General features: G+C 43.1%; 1 protein-coding gene across 3 annotated transcripts in view; it reads right to left on the reverse strand.

Moving 5' to 3' along the window:
• Positions 1–20,896: 20,896 nt before the first annotated feature.
• The window catches only part of AIG1 (androgen-induced 1), a 123,870-nt gene continuing 120,731 nt past the window's right edge, over positions 20,897–24,035 (reverse strand). The window contains exon 7 of one of the 3 annotated variants that reach the window (XM_010574593.1): positions 20,897–21,643. In XM_010574593.1, the coding sequence (XP_010572895.1) occupies positions 21,606–21,643 (38 nt within the window). In that variant the 3' untranslated portion in view covers positions 20,897–21,605. The remainder of the gene's footprint in view (positions 21,644–24,035) is intronic. The other 2 variants (XM_010574594.1, XM_010574595.1) reach the window with 2 other exon arrangements.

Raw genomic sequence — 24,035 nt, forward strand, 5'->3', positions numbered from 1 at the left:
TTTTAGAAATCAAAAGAGACATCCTTAAGGTCCACAGGGTTTGTAGCTTGTATGACAGATGCCCATGCACAGGATTCACAATAATACCCTGTGCTTGCTTTCCTTCCTGAACTGTACTGCCAGCAGTTCCCAGACATTTCCTCATGGCTCTTAATTTCTGTTTTTCTACCATTTTGTAAGCAAAGGATTCTCTACTTTTGCTTACCAGGGAAATGCAAGTACAATGCAGTTGTGCACTTGAGTCCCATAAAGCAAGAGGCCCTCGCTATATTGCTTCTTCATAACCACGCAGCTTTATAATTTAGAACAGTAATATTTGGGACCTGAGCAGATTAATCAACAAAATCATCAGCATAAAGGATTCTCAGTGGATTCAGAGACTCTCCCAAACTGCCACAAGGAACCTCAAAAGGTTTTTAAGCCCTGCTATGTCCAAAAGCACTATGAGGTGAAGAGAATAGCAAGTTCTGTGATCCACCCCTCCAACCTTCCTCCTATACCATCATCTTTTAACTCCACTGCGTATCTTGTGGGTACTTTGGGCCATCCACACTGCAGGTGAAGAGCAGGCCTTGCTGCACATGCTAATGGGCTGAAATACAGTCTGCCCATGCCTGACTCCACCAGACCACCTTGGGCACACATTAAAGTGGTGAGCACGCCTGGACTTTTCCCTTCAGAGATCTCCAGAAGGCAGCCTGTGGCCATGCAGTGTAAGTGCCACAAGCTGTGCAGATGGCACACAAGGTTTGAATTTGTGAATGAACTTAAGACCCCTCTTATAGACAGTTGAGCTACACTGTGTGTGAGGACTCTGCCACTTAGCAGCTCAGCTGAACTAGGCTACCATTGCCTTAACACTTTCCAAATAGCATCCTCCAGGGATAGTGTTTCATGCAATCTATGAAATATTCAAGTGATATTTCAATTTGGCCTATAGACCGCGTTTATCTTCTTCCTGACAAAAGAAAAAGATCAGAAATAAAGGAGAATAGGAAAAAAAAAAAAGGGGGCACAGAAAGGAAAAAATCAAATAAATGTGAAAGATACAGCAAGTCAAAGTGCCACAAACATAAAATGCTAACATGCAACATTATTAAAGCCTTGATCCTGTGAAATGTGTAGGGCACATATGGGAGCCTGTTTTACTTACAAGGAAAGAAAACAGTCCTATTTCCAATACATTTATCTTCTAACTTCCTTTTGCTAAAAACATGTTTGTTTTTAAATTAATTACTTTGGGAAATGGCAAGAGAAATGGGTGCGGTGGAGTTAGAGGAAAAATAAATACCATGAGTTTGAACTAATTAAAAAAAAACCAACCCATGCACCCACAGAACATGGTGGAGACCAGATTTCTGCTCTTCAGCTATTTCTGGAGGCTGAAGGAGAACAAATGGACTGAACTGGTTCTACCCTCCATAGCAGGTTGCGCCAGAAGATCTGCACTCTTTGTCCTTCAAGGTAGAGAGCAAGACACAAGGAAATGTAATCATAATGAGCCACACAATCTACATAGGCCAGGTTTTTTACTTGATCTGTATTTGGGGAGACTCAAAATCTGGCATGCCAAAGCTTGGGATTGGACTGGATGCAATCTTTCTGCTGTGGGAGAGCTAGCTGTTGAAAACTATTTCTAGTAGACTCTGCTCTCCACTACTTCTAGCCACTGTCTAGAAATGGGTGAACAGATGCTTGTGTTGGCAAGTGGCTTCGCTACTCCAGGTAGACTCACAGGAGGAAACCCCACCAGCTATAAAAATCACTTCTCTCTGTCCACCCTCCTCTTCCCTCTCCCCGTAGAAGTCCTGCTGGCTCAGTGTAACTATATCCCACTGGAGTCAGACTGTATTTATTTGGCTGCACGCCCCTGCTCCCTACGGTGAGTGTACAGCAACCAAGCTGGGCTTTGGTGATAACACCGCACTTGATCTGCCCAGCAAACACAAGCTCAGAGCCACAAAAGTTCTGTCCACCACAGGATGTGTATTAATACATCATGCATGTGTTTAGTTTTAAGAGCAATTCAGACTTGTGCTTGACTGATAGAGCAGACGTACCTTTTGTTTCCAGGGTACGTATTTTCAGTGTGTCCTAACTGGCCACAGTTTTCAGATCCTACGGCTGTTCGTGTGTTGCAGTATAATAAACAAAGGCAGATGATCTCAGTGTCATTGCCTGAAGAGAGATAAATCACATTGTAGGTATTATTTCTTCACATGTTGTATCATTTGCTGAACAATTAAGTGTGCACTACTGAAGGAGTAATGTGAGCCAATGCTACAGAACAAAATGCAACTTCACAGCAAGAAATGACAATGTGATTCTTTAATACTGTAATATTATTTCATGTAAAAGCAGATAATGTAAAATCAATTCCATGCTAACTTGTGTTTTTCCCTTCAGTCCTTTTAAACTTAAAAAAAAAAAAAAAAGTAGAAAAGATACCAACAGCCCATAAATAATCTCCAAATAATGTGTTACAGACTGATGGTAAGTGGCACTCTCACAAACCCATATTTATATTAAAAAACCTCATATGTGTACATTATATAGACTATCAATTATAACAGCTGAAAGTAAAATAAATGTGATGAATGTAATGGATAGTAAAGTAGACATACATCCCATCTTTGTGAGAAAAACGCTATTTTTATTCCAAGCTATATATCTTATAAAGTTAACACAAAACCCCATATGTTTTAGCCCTATCAAAATCTAAATATCTACGTCCAATACATGCAATTACACATAAGTGTTTTATAAACTATACATAAATGAGTAACAAACCACTAGTTTTAGGTCTTTTCTCTGTGGAGTTCTATTTATCATGCTTTGGCAGGTAAATTAATAGATTCATCCTTGCAAAATTGCACTTCTTTCAATAAATGCAACTCTGGGGTGTGATTTTGGACAGTATCTTCATAATCTCGGACAGCTCAACATTAAGACCACTGGGACCCAGACTGGGCCAAAAAGCAGCCAGCCAGTTCAAAGGTTTTCACTTTTGGCTATCTCTTTAATAATTGTGTGAGGGGCAAAGGGTGCTGGTCCCCTCCCAGGGCAGTATCACGAAAGGCCAGTTTCTGCTGGCTGTTGCTTAAGAGGACTGAACAATCCACCCTCCCCTCCCGGTGGAGTGTGTTGCTCCCCTGCTCTATGGAAAATGCTCAGCTGTTGCTAGCACAGCAATTACACTGCAGGAAAATCCACTTCCAAATAATTTAGCCTTTATTTACTCAGAAAAAAAACAACCCAAAAGCCAAAAGGTGAAGGCTAATGAGATACTGGCATGGGAATTATTTTACAGCAATAAAATACTTCACGTGTTTCTAAGGGGACAACATCATGCACAGGTCCACAGAGAGTCCTTCAGAGCGAGATTTCCCGAGGACCTTGCACCCATACACATAACTTGGTAGTAGGAAAGCTGCTGCTATGTCAGCCTGTCCCATCACACTAAGAAGGCAGGGTACAAGTTAATTGATAGGACTAGGCATACCATGGGCAACTGGGGAAAGGGAGCAAGCAGAGAAAACAACTGGGTACCCTTTCTATGTTAACTTCACATGCAAAGTGTTTTTATTATGGTTTTTGAACCTCAAGTTGAAACTACTCCATAGTCCAGCTCTATGGTCCCACTATTTACCTAGTTCACAAAGTTCTTTCTTACAGTGTTTCTCATTTGGCTGCTTTTTGAATTAGTATATTCATATATAAATAAGCTAAATTAGGATATGCCTGGCAAAATGCACTGGGGAATGAGAGCGCTTGCCAAGTTGTACCAGGAACACAGATCAGGCTCCTGGTAACATGGAGACTTTTGCTATTCATTCCCACCTAGGAAAGGAATGATGCAATACAGAGCTCCAGGCTTCACATCTTGCCTCTGCCACTGACCCGCACAGGCAGGGTGAGAGTTGCTCAGTGTCTCCATTTGCTCCTCTAAACTCCAGCACGCTCAGTAATACATCAGCTGGGGGGTTTGAAGCTAAACTCTCGTAAACCAATTTTGATTCCTTCCATCATGTCTCTCATTAAGTGTAAAGCGCCTCCAGGGAAAGGCAGCTGATTAAACAGATTCCTCAGTGACATAACGAATTTACAAAATCCCTCCACTTTCACTAGGGATGTTTGGGGAAAAATATCTTCAGCTGCAGAGAGGGAGAGTAACTCTAATTCCTCTGCCTTGGGGCCTGACAAACCTTCCACACCCACCCTGGGGAGCTGAAGGGAGATCCCTGTAAGTGCTGGGAGGGAAAGGAGAAGGGGCAGGGACACATCCATCCATGGCACCAGCACAGCAGCCCACTGTGCCCATGCCGAAGCATGCAGGTCACAGTCTTCTTGCTTTCCTTGGCAATCGTAGCCAAGCCCAGCCAGCTTCCCCACACAGCTCTTGTGCTACAGCCCCAAGGAAAAGCTCTGCAAGGCAAGCTCTGCGCACAGAGAGGTATTCCCTCTCGACACAGGAAAGAGGTACGAGGCTTTCTAATGCAACTCAGCTCTGCAGAGTCCATAAGGATGACACGGGTTGTGCTTTATTAGCAGTTAGGTTAATGTTTGGAAATAAAAAGACTGATGGTTTTATCTGTTTAATCATTTGGTGCTGCCAAGAGCAACCATAAGCACAGTCCAATGGTGCATGAAGAGAGTACAGCCTGACATTTGTTTCCCACCACTAAAATCCAAACATTAGCATACAAGTTGTATAGCAGGCTGGAAGGGGCAGGCAGCCAGGATCTCAGCTATTGGAAAGACTCAATGATCATAATTTTTCTTCATGGAGCTTTTCAACCTCCCTGCAATGGAAGAAAATAGGAATGGATGAGGTGGGCTAATTTTGAAGTTTGGCTGTTCATTTGTGTTTGCCCAGCTTTCCTATACCCTCAACTGAACTAGGCTACAGAGCTAAGGACTAAAAGACTCCCCTAGTTTTTCCCCAATGTTATTTCATTTGGGTAGGGGGGTTCCCCCATCTCTTTGGTCTTAAATCTCCCCTGCTCAGGTACATTCTTTAGCAAACAGTAGCTGCAATGCAGATTCACCACATGTAACTAGGCGGTGCCTACCGACCTGCCGTATGCAGCCAGCAGCGGCTACAGCAGTTTATCACCAAAAAGCGATCGGATGGCTAGATCACACAGTCAGCTGGCACCCAGACAACACTGGATGTGGCAGATGCCATCAGTGCAAAGAGCAGAATAAGGGACAACAGGAGCCAACGGACACAAGGATGTTCTTAACAGATTATAGCTATCTCAGCTAGTGTTTATCAGCATTTATCACTAAATAAGTGCAGCTGTTAGACTTATTGACCCTTCGAAACTTATGTAAAGCAGAGTTTGGCAATTTTTGGCTGAGTTACACAGAACACCTCTCCTTCTGTACACAAACTCAAGGGGGACAAGCCACTAAAACAATCACAGTGGAGCTGCACTCCAAGCAAAGCTTCCTTGGATGTGCAAACACACACCCTACCCGCTTCTGGGAAGGCGTTTGGCTGTATACATAACGGTCCAGCTGGCCCAACAATTCTGAGTAAATATTGTGCCATTGTAAGAGCACTGCAGAGCTTATATCCAGCCACATAAAGTGCGTTTTGTGAAAGCTTTTTAGCAGCTACACAGGTGGGCTGTCACACAGGGGACTGGCTAGCCACATTAAACAAGGCAGAGCTTCTGCAGGGCTGGCAGACCTGAAACACAAGGACTCCGAGACCCTTAAAGCTTCCGCAGTTGTCCTGCATCCAGTTTGTTTCTCCTATTTGTATTCTGTTTGTATCTACTCTTTCCAGTCAAAAGGGCAGTAGCAGCAGCCCATGTTCTCGACCACCTTCTCATACGTCTGTGGTATTTCTAAGAGAGAAAATGCTGTCAGGAGCTGCCCATGGATTTAACATGTCAGCCCAACACTTTAAATCCTTTTTCCTCTGACAGAGCTATGCTGTTTGCTAGCACAAAAATAAGCAGAGTCTGAGCTCTGCCCACTCTCCCTGCCTTTCCTCATATACTTACCAGAAAAATAGCTGGAGCACAACTCCCACACATTGCACAAGATTCAGACTCAAGCAGCCCTAAAACAGGCTTTTTCCTGTCCTAAGTCTATGCTAGAACTAGTCAAAATTTAACTTGCAAGATTATAACATCTTTAGAGCAGGGGAGGTGGGGGAAATCCAAATCTAAACAAACCTGAACACACCCAAAATGTACTGCCACTTCCATGACCGATAGAATCCCGCAACACTAAGCTAAAATAAAAATAATAAAAAAATCTTACCACCACCTCTTTAACCTCAGCCTCAAGGCCATCTCTGCTCCACAACTACATAGTTCCCCTCCAGCTTCCCATTTTCAGCCTTGCCATCCTAATGAGAAATCTTTGCCAGCTGGATCCAGCTCCCAAAGCAATCTCCATAATGAGGACAGGCACCTGGGGACCTACCTGCCTGGCTCAGGAGAATTGGGTTTGTTTTTCCAATCCCCCATACTGCTGAGTCCTTTGAGGCCCTGATAAGGGAATGCCAGACCACCTGGCAGCAAAAGCAGATGAAGAGGGAGGGGACTGATGAAGAGCTGAGGTGTGGGTGGTAGCCTAGGTGGGAGGAAAGGGTTAATCAGAGCCCTTGGATACAGTCATCCAGCTTTGATCCCAAGTCTGAGAAGAGGGTGTAAGGTGCTGGTGTGTGTGTGTCTGCAAAACTGCCTTTTTGTTTTATAGCTTTGTTTCTTTATTATGCCTTTTTTCCCCCATTTCATTTGCTGTATTTCAGTCACAGCTAGTTGGGGAGGCTTCACTTTCTCATGCAAAGCCCAACTTTAAAAATACATTTTCTAAATATGCACTATTCACTCTTGTCCTCAGTAATTTGACTGGCAGAAAGAAGAGCTGCAAAAGCAAATCTTGTCAGTCATTCTTAAGCCTTCCTTAATATGGAAACAATCACCTGCCCTTTAAACCATATTTTTAAAGGGGAACAGTGTGCTTAATAAGATGCACACACCTCTTTTCATTTTCTGGTAAAAACTTATTTGTTGGGATTGCAGATGTGCATGGGTGAGACGACAGATCCTTCTGGGTGGCCCCTGAAAACCCATCCAGGTTTATTTTCTATCACCTTCTGTAAATGCACTGCATACACGTGTACATGTGCATGTCCTTTCCAGCCCACAGATACACACTGGCACAGCTCCGAATGTCTGTCTCGTGAAATCCGAGGGCTAAGTGTATGCTCGTGTGCAGGGGAGGCACCGCACCGTACAGCACCTTGCGGCTGCGGGAAGGGGAAGGCATTTGCTCTGTAACAGGTCACGTTGGCCCTGTGGCACAAGGTGGGCCCAATATGGAGGACATATTGCAATTTGCTATTTTTAGGCTAAGCTTTTTTTCTTTAGGAAGCACAGCAGAGATTAGGGTTTATTCACACATGGTCATCACTTGCATGTTGTGGACACAGACCCTACGTCATGCAGTGCCCACTCATTTCAGACCCGTCTTTCAGAAGCAGTGAGTACCCGTGGCGCCGGCTGTACTCTGAGAGACATGGGGATATGCAGCAACTTTGAAAGAAGACCAGAAAAGCCTGATGCTGGGGCCCCAAGTTACGTTTGGAGAATGGTTCCACAACAAGCGAAACATTTATTTTTCATTAAAAGACCTCCTAAGAATTAAACTGGAATTATTCTATGGCAAATTTAGCTACAGCGTTTCTGGGACAGGATGTCCAGAGAACAAGCATCCTTCATCTTATCACCAGAATGTCTCAATTCTGACCTGAAACACAAATTTGTTGCCAGGTGTAGTACTGTGTTTGTGGTCTGTTGCAAATGCCAGCCAGCGGGGGAATGTGTTGGTTTATGGCACACAAGTAAAAAGCACAGAGCTAAGTTCAGCTGCGTTTGCCTTTGCTGGGAAAGGAAATAATTATTCTATTTGTTTTGCTTCCAAGATGGGAATAGCAAATGTCTTTCTCACCTCACTGAGAGGAAAAAATCACACCCAATATGGTTAAGGTGCACCCCTTTTTACTGAGCAGCGTGACAACCTTGCAATTTGAACACAATTTTTCTTTTTTTTTTGGCTGCTACCTTCTGGGTTTTTTTTTCTTTAACGTAGTTTATCATTGAGAGATGCCTCATGTGTGAACATCTTGGGTTGTTTCCTACAAAATGGCAGAGCTCATAAATAAAACGACTGAGTAGAGCACAAGAAGTGAAGCTCATTTCAAACATGCTTTTAGAGGAGCTGATTTAACTGCAATCTGGAGGCAAATACTTGGACATAGGGGAAAAAAAAACCATCTTAAAATGAGCCAAGCCAGTCTGTCACCAGGAGTGGGCAGGTTGGTCCTTCCCAGGGGCCCGAGGAACCTGCATGGTGATTCTTTTCTTGGAGGATGAGAACTGTGATCCTGCCCAGGCTGCTGCTTTTGTTTGTTTGCGTTTGCAGCGAACATCCTCCAGCTGAGATCACCTTTTCCAAAGCTCAGATACGCCTTCCGGAAAGCCAGTGGCGAAATGAGCGTTTGGATGTTTGTGGTTTGTGACCCAGAGGAGGGTTTTGGGAGAACAACGGGAGCACAGCAGATGTTTGGACTGGGAATGCCCACAGCACTGCCGCTTTTTGACCCACTGCATGACCCTTCCAGAGACCCTCCCTCATTTTTCAGCCACTGGATGCTACGACACAAATTTCTTGATGTGCGTCGTAGCTTCCTCTGAGCAAAGGCCCTGTGAGCGGGGAGCCCTTCGGCACAGCTCCTTCCCCTCCTCCCCTCAGCTCTGGTGACAGCAACCTGCATCCCCGTGTTACTTCTTGGCCTCGGACCCCTCACAGCAAGGCGATCCACTAAGTGAACATTATTAGCTGTTTTCCGAGCCAAGGATTTTCCCCCGGCGGGTTTCAGAAAGGCCCATCTGCTCCTCTTGGGGCTGGCGTTACCTCCAGCCAACCTCTGCAGCTGAGTGCCATCCCTGGCGTGAGCCGGCAGTCGCTGCCCCGGCCGCATTTCGTTCTGGCTGCGGTACTTGGATCAATCAAAGCAAATCAAGGGCAGGTCAAAGCCAGGCACCACATGGGTTTGCTCGTCCGGCTCATGTCTCACCCCTGACCACACACCGGACAAATTCCTCCTCGGCTTGCGTTGCTTTCTTAGCAGCGTTTGCTCTGACCACGGTGATGCTGGTGGCAGGGGAGGAAACACGGCTCTGTAAGTAGAGACGCGCAGAAAAGAGCGGCATTACGCTTCAGTCCCAAACCTTGTCTGACCAAACAAGGTGGGTTGTTGCTCCCCGGGGGCGGTGGGACCGCGGTCGAGGTGCGGCCCCGTTTCCTCCCTGGAAGTGGGGAGGGGAGCACGGCTCGGCCGGAGGCAGCAAGGGCCGCAGCCAGCGGGTCTGACGTACCGCACGAGCTGCCGTACCAGGCACGTGGTGGGTGAGTTAAGGACATATTTTCAGCCTTAATTCTGAGTTTCCTAGGTTTTGTCAGTTTAAGCCAGATTCCTAATGTTATTTTAATGCAGTTGTTTTGTGTGTGAATAATATGCTTTCTACGCCAAACCACAAGCCCTGGAACTAATATCTCATAAAAATGCCTAGAGTCCAAAGCTAATAGCTGTTATTCAGCTGATCGAGTGATGCCTAAAAAGTTGCAGATTAACGCTATTCCCCAGGGGAAGGTAAAATTAAACTCGACTTCTGATGGGGCTGGGTGCTGTTCTGTGCAGTGTCTGAGCCCGGGCTGGGGGATGCAGCTCGCTGCAGGCCCTGGGAGCCCCCCGGCAGGGCTCGGCGCTGTGAACGCGTGCGGCGAGTGCCGTCCGGGCTCTACCTGGAGTCCCGGCGGGCAGAGGTTGGGGGGGGTGAGGGATTTTCATCAGTTTTCCCTTAAAAAAAGCCCCCGCCCTTCCAGCAACACCCCACCCCGCGACGGGTCACTACAGCTCATCCTCACCCAGCCCTGCTGCTGTGGGCAGTGACTCGGGGGGTGCCAAAAAGGTGGTGGGGGGCGACGGTCACTTACTCCCCGGGCCAGCGGCGTCTGGGCGAGTGGGGCTGCAGGGAGGTCGGGTCCTGTGTCCGCCAGCCCAGCACGGTGGGCAGGAGCAGGCGCTGGAGCCAGCAAGGGGGCAGGTGCCCCTTCCCCTGTCAGAGGGTTTGGACGGGGCATCAGTGACCCACAGGGAGCAGAGGGGGGACGGGGGCTGGCGACAGGGGTGAAGTTGTCCCTTCGCGCTCCTTCCAGGCAGGGAAATGGAGCCACAGGATGTCAGTGCAGCCTGTGCGAACGCCACGCTTGCCGAAAGAAGTAACTGTCTCCTCTCACACAGGAAGATCTCTTTCCCAGAACATCGTCTTATTTAGGAAACTCGCATCACGGCAGCAAAGCAGAATGCTTATCTGGGAATAAGAAAATGAGATGTGGCCCCAAGTCAGTGCTTGCGTGTAGGCACGGTGGCAGAAAGTTTGAGGACGCACCAGAGGCAGCTGCTGGCTGACAGTAACAAACACAGAGCTGGATGGGCCAGAGGCCCGGACAGCTGTGTTTGCTGCCTGCGTCCTCCGATACTGGCTGCAGAGTTGTAAGGTATCGATTATTTTCCTGTTACAACACAAAGGGATTAGCTAGATTAGCTTCTGCAGAGGTGAGAAAGAAATGTGGCATGTAGACCGTTTGTTTTGCTCTAATTGGATTCACACCCTCTTTCTGAATAAATCTCATTTTACTCCAGCTCTTGTGGTTTTTCATGGCCGTGAATGCTGAGGAGCTCTTCCAGTGATGGGCAAGTGATTCTCAGCTTCGGTGGGGAAAGTGAAGGGGTCACGCTGCGGTCACTAGAGGCAGGCAGCCTGCGAACAGCACAGCCGAGGAAGCTCTCATGGTCACGTCCCAGATGATGCTTCAGGGTCACGGACAGCTTTTGGCAGCACGAGGTAAAAGCCACTCTTTGAACAGAGAAATCTAAGCTTTTCAGTCCTTCCGGACATGACATCCACACCTGCTCTGGGTAAGCTGCAGCAAAACATTGCGACCCAGAGGCATGGTGATGCTGCCCATCAGAAAGCAGCGTATGCTGTGTCCCTTCAGCAGGGTGAGCTGGGCTGTATACTAAAATTGTCAGCGAATTTTCTGCTGCCATTCATCACCTTTTCTAGCTGGTCTGGAACACTGTAGGAAAATTATCTTCGTCTGCTGTTTTTCTTGGCCCGCTCACTCAGAAACACGGAAAGTACCTGCAGCAAGGGTGCCTTCTCAAGTTCGACGTTTAAACCTCTGGAAACAAAATGAGCTTAGATGGAAAAGAAAGAAGAAAGAGCATAGTTTAAGAATCCCGGGTTTGGGTGGTTGCAAACTACTAAGCATCCTCTCTGTGTTAATCCTGCTAAAGAAGTAAATGCTTTTCACTCCTGGGTCCTTTGCACTGTGGAAACTTTTGATGACTCTGTACTGGCCATTGTGGTTTGAAGCTCTGCCTCTGAGTCAGATGGGTATCAAAAACCTCAGACCAGCTGGACTGAGAAATACTCACTTGATGAGCACAGCGGAAACCAGACAAAAAATAAGTAATTAAGTCAACGAGATTTTCGGGGGGTTCTAAATTATGTCTGCACATGCATTACAGAGTTAAGCCTTAAATTTGAAATTCTTCCATTTATTTCTTGTTCCTACAAAGAACAAATGAATGCTACATCAGGAAGGCCCATTTCTCTGGAGAGCACCTGCTTCTGCAGTTTCCAAAGATGTCCTGTATTTGCAGATGCCTCTTCATCTACACCAGCCTCTGACTTGTCTGAGAAAGTTCGGTAGGTCCTATTGCAATTTGTGCACACATATTAAACTTGACATAAAATTTCTCTTTTATTGCTGTTTTGGTCATGTTTCTCCTCATGACGGATTGTTTTATTATCTGTTGACTTTGTTACTCTATAACTGGACACTGAAGCATCAAATAAATTCATATGCTGGGTACATTCTCTGTTTGAGGTGGGTATTGGAGTGATTTGGTATATAGATTGCCATAATTTTCAATGATACCTTTTGCCTTACTCTTTTGCTCTTGCAGAAGTCATTTGGTTTAGTACTTTTAGAGCCCACAGGAGGTGCTAAATAAACATTTCAAACTATAAAAAAAGTTACTGGCCAACTGTGGAATGGTAAAATTAAGTAATTGACACAGCATCACACACGTAAGCAGAGCATCTAGTTCTGCAGAGCAACCTTCAGATTCCCCCTCTTTCTCTTCCTGTGCTGTCCTGCCTCATTTATGGCTCATCAGATGAAGCTTTTACATCCTCCCTCCCTGCACAGTTCCCTAGAGCAGTATCCATCCTGAGGAAAAAAAAAAAAGCCCCCAATAAAAATAATGTGATCAACTAATTTGAAGGAACTTTTTAAAAAAATGGACAATACAGTCTGTTTTTCCTTATCTTCATTTTGGAGTGCCTGAGCCATCTTAGAAAATTTCCTCCCAGTATTTAGCCTGAATCAAACATGTAGAATTTTCCTAGCAGGGAATATTCCAGTCTACAAAATGAAAGTTAGGTAAAGGGAAAATAACTGAAATCAGAGCCTGCTACTAGAAAATATGATACAACCTGGACAACGGGAAACACCTTAATACAGGAATTGCTGCATCTACTGAAGTTTGCCACCTCTGCAATGGAGCTGCCAGTTGCTTTGGTTCCACAAAGCAGTGCTATACAGATTTTTAGGGCAGGCAAGTATTATTTCTAAGGGAAATCAAAGGTGCAATTAGGAGAGCTGGTGGTAAAGGCATCACTTTCCCATCACAGTACCCACACAGCACAAGGGGAAAGGCTCAATAGTACAAACAAGGACGTTGACGGGCTCTAAGGGTCAACCAGCTAAAAAGTTGGTAGGGGGAACAAACAGGCTTGCAATCCCTCTCTCGCTCTCCTATGAGGGGGAAATGTAAATGGGAAAAGGCTACTCCTCTGCAGATTGAAAGTAAAGATTTACGGATCATTTGATCCAGAACTTTATAAAACGGCAAGATGACTTTTGGAAATGAAGAAAGACCCATCTGTCTGTTGCCTTCTTAGCAAGTTGGAAATTGAAGGACACTGTATAAGCTGAGGGAAGCCCCCAACAGTCTTCAGCATAAAATTCAGTTAAATCTCTGCCTTCAGCAGCTTCCAAATCACAGAAGCCTTAAGAATATAGGAGGACTGGGGCATAGGGCATTGAGAGGCCAGGGCAGAAAACAACGTTGTCTCCTTTCAAGAGAAATTATAAATAGTATTTAGCATCTCCAAGCAGGCAAGTTCATAAATGAGCCTGCCTGATTGTGGACTGGCTTCTTCGTCAACTTAGTATTCAGGAGAGGGAAGAATTGCCATAGCAACATTCCCATCTTCTGACATGTATCATGCAGATCATGTAGTCAAGGCAGCACAGCACCCTCTCACACATGTGCTCTGTGAACTTTTGTATTCCTGACAATATTAAAGAGAGAACTACGTCTCATGATTGACACACTTGCCTGTGTGTCTTTATGATTCCTTAAAAAAAATATGGAAATGCTTCCCTTCCCCCATCCTCCTCCTTTGAACTGTTTTCTCTTCTCCATCCCACTGAAATGATGAGAACAGCTCATGCCCCAAATCTGCAAATATATGTTCCTGACAGTAGTCCTACGCTATGCAAATGTGTAAACTGCAAACTGTAGAGGGTTTTAAAAAATTAAGTATATCCAGCAGAATCTAAATTCTGAGTAAAAGTGCTGAAAGGAACTAGAAAGCTTCCAGTAGCTGCATAATTAATGCTCTATAAAACAAAGCCTTACATCTTTTTTCTTTTGGTTTTTTTTTGCTTTGAGTTAGTCTGAAATCTTCAGACACATATGCCAACCATACCTATGGCACACGTCAATATACATGTTGCCCTTTGTGGAAGCTGAGTTCACAAGCAGAGCAGAATACTCTACGTGTTTGCAGCCAAGGTCTGGCTAACCCCTGGGATGGCTTGGGCTATGTGGACTTCCCGCAGAAGGAAAAGTACCACACGTTACACAGGGCTAAGCTGTGGGCCAGTATGAACGGGATGCTGCAACACTGTGCAGTAAAACCACCTTTTAACCCTGACAGCAGTGGCAGCCAGGTACTTGAGTTTACAAGTGATCTTGATTTAATCATATCATAGACCAGACCTCTTTCTAAGCTTACCACCTATTCAGTATTGTGGCTCCCTTCAAAAACTCTGTAACACTAGAAATAGTTGGAACATAATTATATCACTATATATATGCCTCTAACTATGCCTATCCCACTAGTGGTTCTGACATTAAAAGTATCACAATATACTGTCACATGCCTACGTATTTTTTCCTCAGACCTGGGGTTTTACACGCTGTGCTATCCTTGGCAGGATGCCTATGGCACTATTTCTACATAAGGGTTGGCCTCTGTAGCTCCTTCTCCAAGGAATGGGCTCAAAATCCTGCATAACTCTATGGCCTCGGCAGAGAGAGACCAAAACCCACTTTGAGTGCTTCTCTCTGGACTGGAGATATACCCAGCTGTGGGCTACACCTAAGTGAGGTGATTTTTGTAACCAGGTTAGTTTCTCTTCTCTTGGTCATCTTTCTTACACAGCTCCCCAGAGCTGCCTCATGAGCACTCACTGCAAAATGTTCCTGTTGGGTGGCAGAAGCTCCCACTGCCTGTGCCAAGGGAGCTCCTTTGTATCATGGTCTGCTGGAAGCAAGTCACCTTCAGACAATGACAGCTTTTTATATCTCCCCCCCCCCCCCCCCATCCTCCTCACCACTCCTCTCCAATGTTTACGGTCACTGTACAAAGTTTTGGTACCTTACCTTCCCCAGGTAGGGTGAATGTAATTATGCTATGGTCAGTATTGCTTAATGCTTCAGCTGGGATTACGTCTCCAGTGAGCTCCTGAGCTTCACCCAGGTTCAAGAGCCCTCCCTGCCTTTGGGTACTCCACAGTTGCTCATTCCAAGAAATAACCATTCAAGAAATTCCTTCTTTATAACTTGTCCTGTGGTGACCCTTGGCCAGACTACGTACAGATAGTTGAGGTCTGCCATTACCATAATTTTTGCTGCCTCTCTTAAGTATTGTGTGCATAATGGCCTCTTCCTACTCTATGACTAATAACACTCCTGTTGTGTTAAGCCACCTCTAGAGAAAATGCTTTGCAGCTTAATACTAGTAGCAGAAGAGGGGCGACCTCCCCCTCTTTTAGCCCATTACATCTGTCAGGTGTAAACTTAGAAGCCAAATTGGGAACCATTATTAAGTAAGAATAATTTATTTTATTTTACATAGTAAATAAGCTAAGACGATAATATGTAGAAAGCTAGCCAGGCACTGCTCTGCCTGCAAAAGGAAACATCCAGAAATGCGGTACCACCGATACCCCTATTGCAATGGGCAGGATGGCCGGCAGCTCATCAGCCTTACTCTCAGGGGAAAAGTGGGAGCACAAGGAGCTGCCAGTTTGGAGTTACAGTGGAATTACTGCCCATGTCAAGAATGACACCTTTCACAGTGCCTGATTTCTTTCCATGTTAAGCAAGTAACTGCCATTTAACATCTGACTGTCATTATTTGTTTCTACAAAAGATCACGTGTGTCTGCGTGTATACATGTATGTGTATACATGTATCTGTATGCATGTGTGTGTGTAACTTTTATGTGCACAATATACATACAGTGGCGACTATGTGCATATTAAAAAAGCAAAGAGATATTATGTCCTAGTACTGACTGTACCATAGCAATCTCTATATTTAGAATGCACACTGCGGAGATACTTCTCCAGCCTAATGGTAGATGTTTACTTTTTAATACACAAGCTATATATAAAATGCTGAACTTGGACACCATGACTAGCTACAATACAAATTATATGAAAAAGATGCTATTTTACTTCTGTCTCATTTTACACAGTTCTAAAGAACAGCAGATACCTCCTCTGGTAGGCCACGAAGTCTGCGGCCTACCTTTCAAATTTCTGTACTGGCATTTATTGTGTTGAAGTTCAAATCCCTTTACAGCTGTGGTCTGAACAAGGAAAGGGCACTTAAGGGAATAAGACTACAACTTGCTTTTCTGGGTTACATTAAAATCCATTGATTTCCATCTGTTACTTGAACAAAACAGAGTGCATTTTTGATAAAAATAAAATTGCTTATTTTGGAGAATATACGTTAAATATATTTGATGTTTATGGTCTGTAAATTGGACAGTTCTGTTCTTCTTAGAGTTACTTAATAATACAAGAGGAAGTCACTATGCTCAAAAGAGCTATTTTCATTCTAAGCACAAAAAGCTCTTTCACTTCATTATGTCATTAGAAGCACTACAGAAAGCGTTCCACCTGCAAGTCCACTTGCCCCCTCACTCAGCAAAGCCCCGGCACTGAAAAGCACCTGTGCATGTGCTTTGAGTTCAGCATGTGCCCAAGTACTTTTCTAAACAGATGTCAACAGCTAGATCTTTTTACTTTCCAGGCTAATTTCATTTGCCCTTTGCTTCTCTTGCTTCAAAAAGAGGAGAGATCATCGCCACTATAGAAAGTTGACCAGTCAAACCTGCAACTGCTTTTTTTCCTGGGACTTCTGCAATAGTCAAATCCTAGGTGTAATACAGCAGTCAGATACATTGAAGACACCTGCGCTTTTACAACACATATGAACATGCTGGGCCAAACATAATGGCCCAAATATATAATAAAGCTCCCAGGTTTCTTTCCTTCCCTGCAACACCTGTGACCCCAGTTTAAGCGGCTGGCTACAGCAGCACGTGAAGCTCTGAACCACAGGAGCAGAGCAGAGCAGCTGGGATACCCTAGCAGAGATGACCTCTTCTACTAGTATGCACTACACTTTGATTAGGAGCTTTCTTTTGCTGCTGCAGATGGAAAATATCTGTCACCACCGTTTGCCCCTGTTCACATGAAACACAGGAGCATTCAAAGACAGGATTAGTAGCATAGCTTCTCCAAGGCTGTGTTCAGAGGCGACCTCACCTACACATCTCCTACTGCTTGCAGCTTTGCTCTCAGGGCAGGAACACCAAACCTACCTCAGTGATGCTAACCTCAGGCTGATGGTCTCTTCAGGACTATACTTTAACTCAAGTTTTAGATTATAAATACTTTCAGTGTTCAGTCTAATGGTATCTGAGTCTTCAAAGGCTAGCAAAGCATGTATGAGAGCCCTACAGACTGACCAATCTTTACAGAAAATAAAAGGCAAAGAAGAAATTGATGTTAGGGTTTGAAATAGTCTTTAAAAAGCAAATTCAATAGGAAAAATGAACTAAGGAGCGTATGCCTTATACACTGTTGTTACAAACTGCCACGTGGGAGCCTGCAGAATGGTTAGCCATTTTTCAGTCTACTCACACTGTCCAAGTGGCTTTGACATGCACTCGTGGTAATTTAGCTAATATTACTCACGTGGGCAGAGAAGCAAAGAATCAACTTAAAATTAAGGAAAATATTTGCCATTTTCCTTTAAAATAAGTCAACAGTTGCTACAGAGAGACAGCAAACTATGGTTTTATCACACACAAGCTAAATCACAGACTAAAATAATTTCATTTTGAAATTGTGGCAAAAGTTTGCAAATTATGGCAACCTCTTTGTAACAGAGTGGTATGGGAACTGTGCATATATGTTTTGGGGTAGCTGAATGGATGCAGAAAGTGAGAATGAGCTTTCTAAAGCCAAACAGGGGGATACAGTCACACAGAAATTCATGGCAACTCTGTGGCTGGACTTTCTAACCAGCCTTTAAAAAAAAATCCCCCCTTTTTGGTGTTCTATACTAAGTCAAGAGAATATTATTAAGATTGCAAAGTCAGGCATTCAAGAGTGAGGCAATGTCAGAATGAAGGCCGTCTGTTCAACCTTAATTTGGCCTCTTGTGAATATGAATTATGATATTGCCTTTAATTAAGATGATCATACAGTATTTTTTCCTATGCCTCATTCATAACATGTGATGGATGGTGCTCACTGAATGATGAAACTTCACAGAGTTTTCTATGTGGTTTATCGTTAGAGCTATGACATACTCAATAAACATTACTAATTTAATTTTACTGTAGTCCTCAAGGGAAAAGCTAGTTTTTTTCACTTAGTTTATCCATCTAGAACCTACTCCCATTGCTCAGGTTTTCATCAAAGCTTAGCTTCCTTCCTATTTGGTCTAGGCAGCTTTATTTGCATCAGCTTTGGGAAGGTATTGACAATACATGGGAACCAAAGTTGGGGTCCCCATTCTGGTGTGGGTCTTGGGTAGTCAGGCTTGGAGAAGGTCAACAGATCAGGGATGGCAGGGAAAATCCTGTTCAGCCACAAGATGGATCATTCCCAAAGTTGATAAGCACTTTAGAGAATTACCTGTGCACTACAGGGAAGTGCAGGCATATTTTTTTCTAAAACTTGGACAAAGACAAATAGATTTTCCCCATAAATTCAGAAGTGTTACTAACATAAACACTATCCTTCTTCCAAAGACCCAGTTTCACAGCAAGAGAAAAGTAGAGAAAAAGTTTTCCAGACATGATTTTTTTTTTCATAGACTTGCACTTGGAAATAGATGACTTGTTCTGACAAAAAGTTTTCCACCAAAAAAATAGTTCCCCCAAGAGAAATACCTTTCAGGGACAATTTCAGCCAAGATGGTTGAAATTTGGCAAGCTTACAAGTGACTTTTACTTTAGTCATCATTCATCAATCATCTTTCTTAAGAATGATGGATTGTGTAATTCTAAAGGGAATGAATACAGTCTAGAAGAGCACTCTCTGGGTACACAGGCCCCTAAGTTATTTATATCATGGTTAATACATCATAGGCTGGATTTAATGCTCTAAAATGTTTTTGACTTTAAATGCGATGATTCAAAGCTCACAAGAGGTGGAGAACTTTTTGAGATCTGAGAAGACAAACTGAGTTCAAACCCTGGAATACTATAAATTTCCTCAAACCAAATGAAACCCACCACATTTTGTGTCACATATATTGCCTTTGGCTAACATTGCCAACCTTAGGGGCTTACCTGAGATCTAAGCTTGGTAGTCTATTTTTTTGAGGTCCTGAATATTCACAAATTCACAGATACGAGGGATGACAATTTTAAGTGTCCCTACGCTGTATCTCTGAAAGGGAGTTTTCTTTCACTTGGATACCTACCCATGGACTCAGCTACGCAATTTTGATCTCTGATGTTTCTGTTCTCTTTATATTCTTCCTATATTTCCATTATCACCTAAAATGACGTGGTATTAGAAGAAAAACATCTTGAGCAGGTATAAAACTTTATGAGAAAGAGGAATCTTTCCATCAACAGCCAGTCTCAGCCACTCAGTGGTGCAATAAATACAGCAGAGATGTTCACTGTGCTCTAGCAGAATGTGTACAGCTGTGTGGCATTTTGGCATTTCTTATTTTTATTTAACACATTCTTTCCATCAGAATGAATTCTTGAATTCAGTGAAGGAAACAATCCCCCTGAAATAAAAAAACTGCAAAAATGTCCTAGACTTAACAGCAGAGCATGAGTTATGCAAGTTCGTCAAATGACAAACAAGTCAACAGGGTTTGTGCTTTGGGCTTCCCACCCTAAGCTGCAGTTGATAATCTGTCACAATGTGATGTCTGTCACCGCTGCTGCTGCTCTTGGGAAGTACAGCCAGATTCCTTAGTATATTCATTGTCCACCAGTACTTTCATGTGCTACTGCAGCTTTCAGAAGCAGTGACTTTAAACCATTTGTAGCTCACTAAAATGACTGAATCTGTGTTTTCTTTCCTTCCCGAGTTTTGAAAGCCTGCTGCAAATAACAGACATCTTACCACCTCCAATAACAACCATCTATTACAATCAAGCCCTAGTTATGTGTGAATAGAGTAACCACATTGCAGTATTACCGTGCATATGTAATACACAGCTCAGGTCCAGCAGAACATAATATCCCTAACACGAGGCCACATGGCTACAGCTAATTTGCTTCCAAATTCTGCTGGGTTTGTGTGTCCTGTCCTCTCCCTCTGTGGGACCATCAGAGGAGCTCCTTCTTCTTTATCTGGCCACTTATTTCCATGAACTTTCTAGTAACTTGCCTAGCTTTGGAATCTTTGCAACTCTGATCAACAAGTTAAAAATTATTGAGAAAACAGACAAACAGCCACAAAGACAGTATCATCACAGAAGCCTTATTTTTGAAGGAAACCAACCAAAAAGCATTGTTGAACTTGCGCACTGTCTCCTATGAATACAAGTACATTTAAAAAAATACTGTGGAGGCATGTCACGAGTTGCATGAGATCAGTTTCCCCCAGAACTGTTCCAGAGCAGAAACATGGTTAAGTCATATTAAAACTGCAGAAATCCCTTTAATAAAAATCACACATTAACATTACACAACTTTGAAGTGCTCTGCATGTGTTAAAATAAATACATCTAAATACACTGATGAATAAATATGTGATGTGAATACCAAGACATTTGGATCTTAAAGTTACTTTTTTATAAATAATTTCTTGCTGAAAATTATTCCATTCACTTCACTTTAATTCTAGACAAATTTTCTGACTATTAGAGTTCCTTCTTGATTGTCTGATAATTAAACAGAATCCTGTCAAGTTTAAATGATCGCTAGTATTTTGCAGCTGAATTCCTAACACAAACAGGCATATGTTTAACTTTAAACATTTGCTTACGTGCCTTCCTGAAGTAAGGCTTAAATGCTCTCTCTGGTACAACACTAACAGCTCAGCCCATCTATTGAGAACTTACAACTTGAAAATGCAGGATCAGGTCTTGTGCTAGGAAAATAAGAAGAAAAATCCTCATGTAGAAATAATATCATCTACAGTTGACACTGGAAAACCTGAAAATATATAATTCAATGCCATCAATCCATCTAGAATTTCAAGAATCAGCATGAAGAAACAGAAAAGCAGGGATAATTTGATCTTTATTTAGGCCTATCTATTTAAGAAAAGTTGCATCATATTCAGAGAGTCTAACATTGCAAGTAAGATTTTACTAGACTGATAAAATCATTAACATCACCAATTTAAGGCAGCTGTTACATAGTGTTACATTAGTATTTCAGTCAGATTGAATTCTTCTTTGGATACATTCATGCATTAATTTCTACTGTATTTTTACACTGCACTTTGAGATATATAGGATTGTTTTGTTTCCCCATATTAGTGACCCATCTGGTTAAGCTTTTCTCAAACAATACAGAGAATGGACTCACTGTTCTTCTTGGTGGAAGTGAAAAGACTTAATGACTTAATGATTTAATGACTTATATGATGCAAGAAATGCACATGGAGAATGCCGTGGAGATAAATATACATCTCATATGTGTATGTCACATGCAAGCATTGAGAAATAGGAACGGAGGTTGAAACATTGTTATTATTCTTAGCTAAAATCATCTTCCTTCCATAGAAAACCCCAAAATATCCTTGCACTGAGCAGAGGGCCCATTAAACTTCCTCCTTTCCAAAAGATTCCTCTCCATGCCAACCTCTGTTGGGGATGAGAAATCTTCCATGGAGCCATAAACAATCGTCCATGTTGCCTCTATTGTTCAGTCCAATTTTGGCTTTTCTTTTCCTTCTTCAATACCTGAAAACATATGGAAAACAGCTTTTAAAAATCTCTCAATGAATAAAAATGAAGAGTTTACTTAGAGAGGTTCTTCTAATGCATTAATCTTTCTTTTCCCTTTATTGCTGTTGTTTCTCCCCTACTTGCTCACATGCTCTTGCATGTGTTACCTCACCTGCTGCGAACGAAAAGAGCATCTGCACACCTGATGGCAGTGGTTGTCCAGTAATGAACTGCACAATCCTCCCTCCCTCCGGACCATTTTCAAATCAGCCTAACCCCCTGCCGCATGCTCAGCCTTTGACGGCTGCAGGGGTCTGGGAACAGTTAGTTCCTTCACCTCCTCTGCTTACCTACAAGCAAATTAAAGTAGATGTTATTATAGTTGAAGCTAAGCAGCTGACTTTATTTGAAAGCAAGTTTTTAAAACTGTGTTTCAGAATTCAAGAACTTTAACCCCCCTTCCATTTCAACACTGGATTTTTAAATATTTGCAAGCACATCTCCCTTTTTTGAGAGTACAAGAATGAAGAATCAATTATTGTTGACAGGGTGCCTCTCTCTTCTTGTAACAGCCATGTCTTTCGGTAATATCAGGAGGGCTGAGTTGAGTGTAGGGCTCCTTAAAGAACTTATCCTTGCTGCAGGACTTGTCTCTTTTCTATGCTAGGCAAAGTCTGGACTGGGCAGCAGATTGTTTTTTCTGGCAATGAAAATATTCAGCTATTTCATATGCCTGTTCCTGGACAATGAGTTACTATTGGTATCTGACAAAAGTATTGTTCTTCTGACTAAGCCCTCTCTGCCAGACATCTCAAATACAAATATTTCTTTTGGAGGTTTTCAGGCCTGCTGCATGCTGGAAAAGAAAGACTTTTGAGGACTGAAGGCAAAAGAGAAGCAGTGTTTGACTGAGAATGCTGAGAGGAAAATCCAGTCACAAGTAAGATCACCTGCTAGTGCAACATATGCACAGATGGTAGGTACACTGAAAGTCCCTTTAAAACCATAGTTAATTCATTCCAATATGGGAAACAATAAGACCCATCTGCAGTTAGAAAGCACAACTGCAGAGCTGCTTCGCTGAAAGAAGCAACACAGAAACAAATGGGTCTGCGCACTGCCAGCAGCACAAGTACAATGGCCCTGGGTGTTGCTGGCAAACCAATTTAATGGAAGAGCCACAGTTGAAGGTTTAACAAACAAAACAAGAGGCTGGGTCCAAAAGATTACAGTGGGTTTACAAGGCTGCTCCAGAGCCAATATCTCCAGTCTTCTGCTTTCTGCTGGAAGGAACTTTTCCAATAGTTTTAAATGAGCTGTTTTATCTGCCTTTTTAAGAGCACCTCTTTCCTTTCTTCTGAAGCACTCTACTGCAGATGCATCAAATAGTTTGGCAGGAATGCAGATACCCTCAAAACTGTGGACAGACACTGGCTTGTACAAAGGGCAAATTTTTCCTTGCCTACCATGTTTGTGGTTTAACTTGGACAAACTAACTGCAAATCATTTTGTCAGTAGTGAGGTTTTATTTAATGCATCTCCAGAGGAAAAGGAAAAAACTCCAAACCCAAAACAACTCCCTCTCACCCCAGAAATCTTCTCATGGCAGACTGCTTTGATTTGCAAGCTTACTGCTCAAAAGCCCCTTTTAAATGTACAGTTTTCAAATAATATCTTCCCAAGTCTTGCACGGTGACAGACTGGCATTATTTTACATCTCTGCTGTTTGTGGTGTGCTTGCCATACGCTTCAGGTTAGGTGTATGCAAAGTGTTTCAAGCACAGCAGAACAGCAGGTGACTCATGGCATTTTCTGGTTTGCAAGTGCTCGAGCCACAAAGGACTTTGGATCAACGTTCCTTAACCAAATCAAGCAAATGATAGAGAGGATAATAAGGCCATTGCGAACCTTGGAAGAGGGTGGAAGAATGACCCGATGGATGTTAGCTCCTCTAGGGTGGAGGGCCACAAGAACCAGGGATTTTCTTATGCATACTGTGGAACAGTGAGGGAGATTTTCCACCATTTACTTATTCACGGACTTGGTAAGAACACGTGATTCTTCACCACATTATTATTCTTCATACAGGACTTAGGTCAAGTGAAATTATTCCTTGTGGCTGCCTTTTTTAGAAACTTCTTTCTGGAATTAAGTGAGTTAAATAGATCTGAATGTGACATCAAACTGAGGACTGAAAACCAGACTTGAACACTGACCAATGATTGCTGGTTCTAGAGCAAAACCAAAAAGACACTTTATAGCTGGGTGCTAATATGAGCAAATAGCAAGTAAAACTGCTTTGAGCTTCTGGCATTAGGTTCTACCTTGTACTGGAGGACTTGTTAAAAGAGATTTGTGTGTGCAATAAACTACCATGTGAATTTATGGTGTATTAACCAGTGCACAC

The sequence above is a fragment of the Haliaeetus leucocephalus genome, unplaced genomic scaffold (assembly GCF_000737465.1).
Source record: "Haliaeetus leucocephalus isolate CR32 unplaced genomic scaffold, Haliaeetus_leucocephalus-4.0 Scaffold450, whole genome shotgun sequence".
NCBI lineage: Eukaryota > Metazoa > Chordata > Aves > Accipitriformes > Accipitridae > Haliaeetus > Haliaeetus leucocephalus.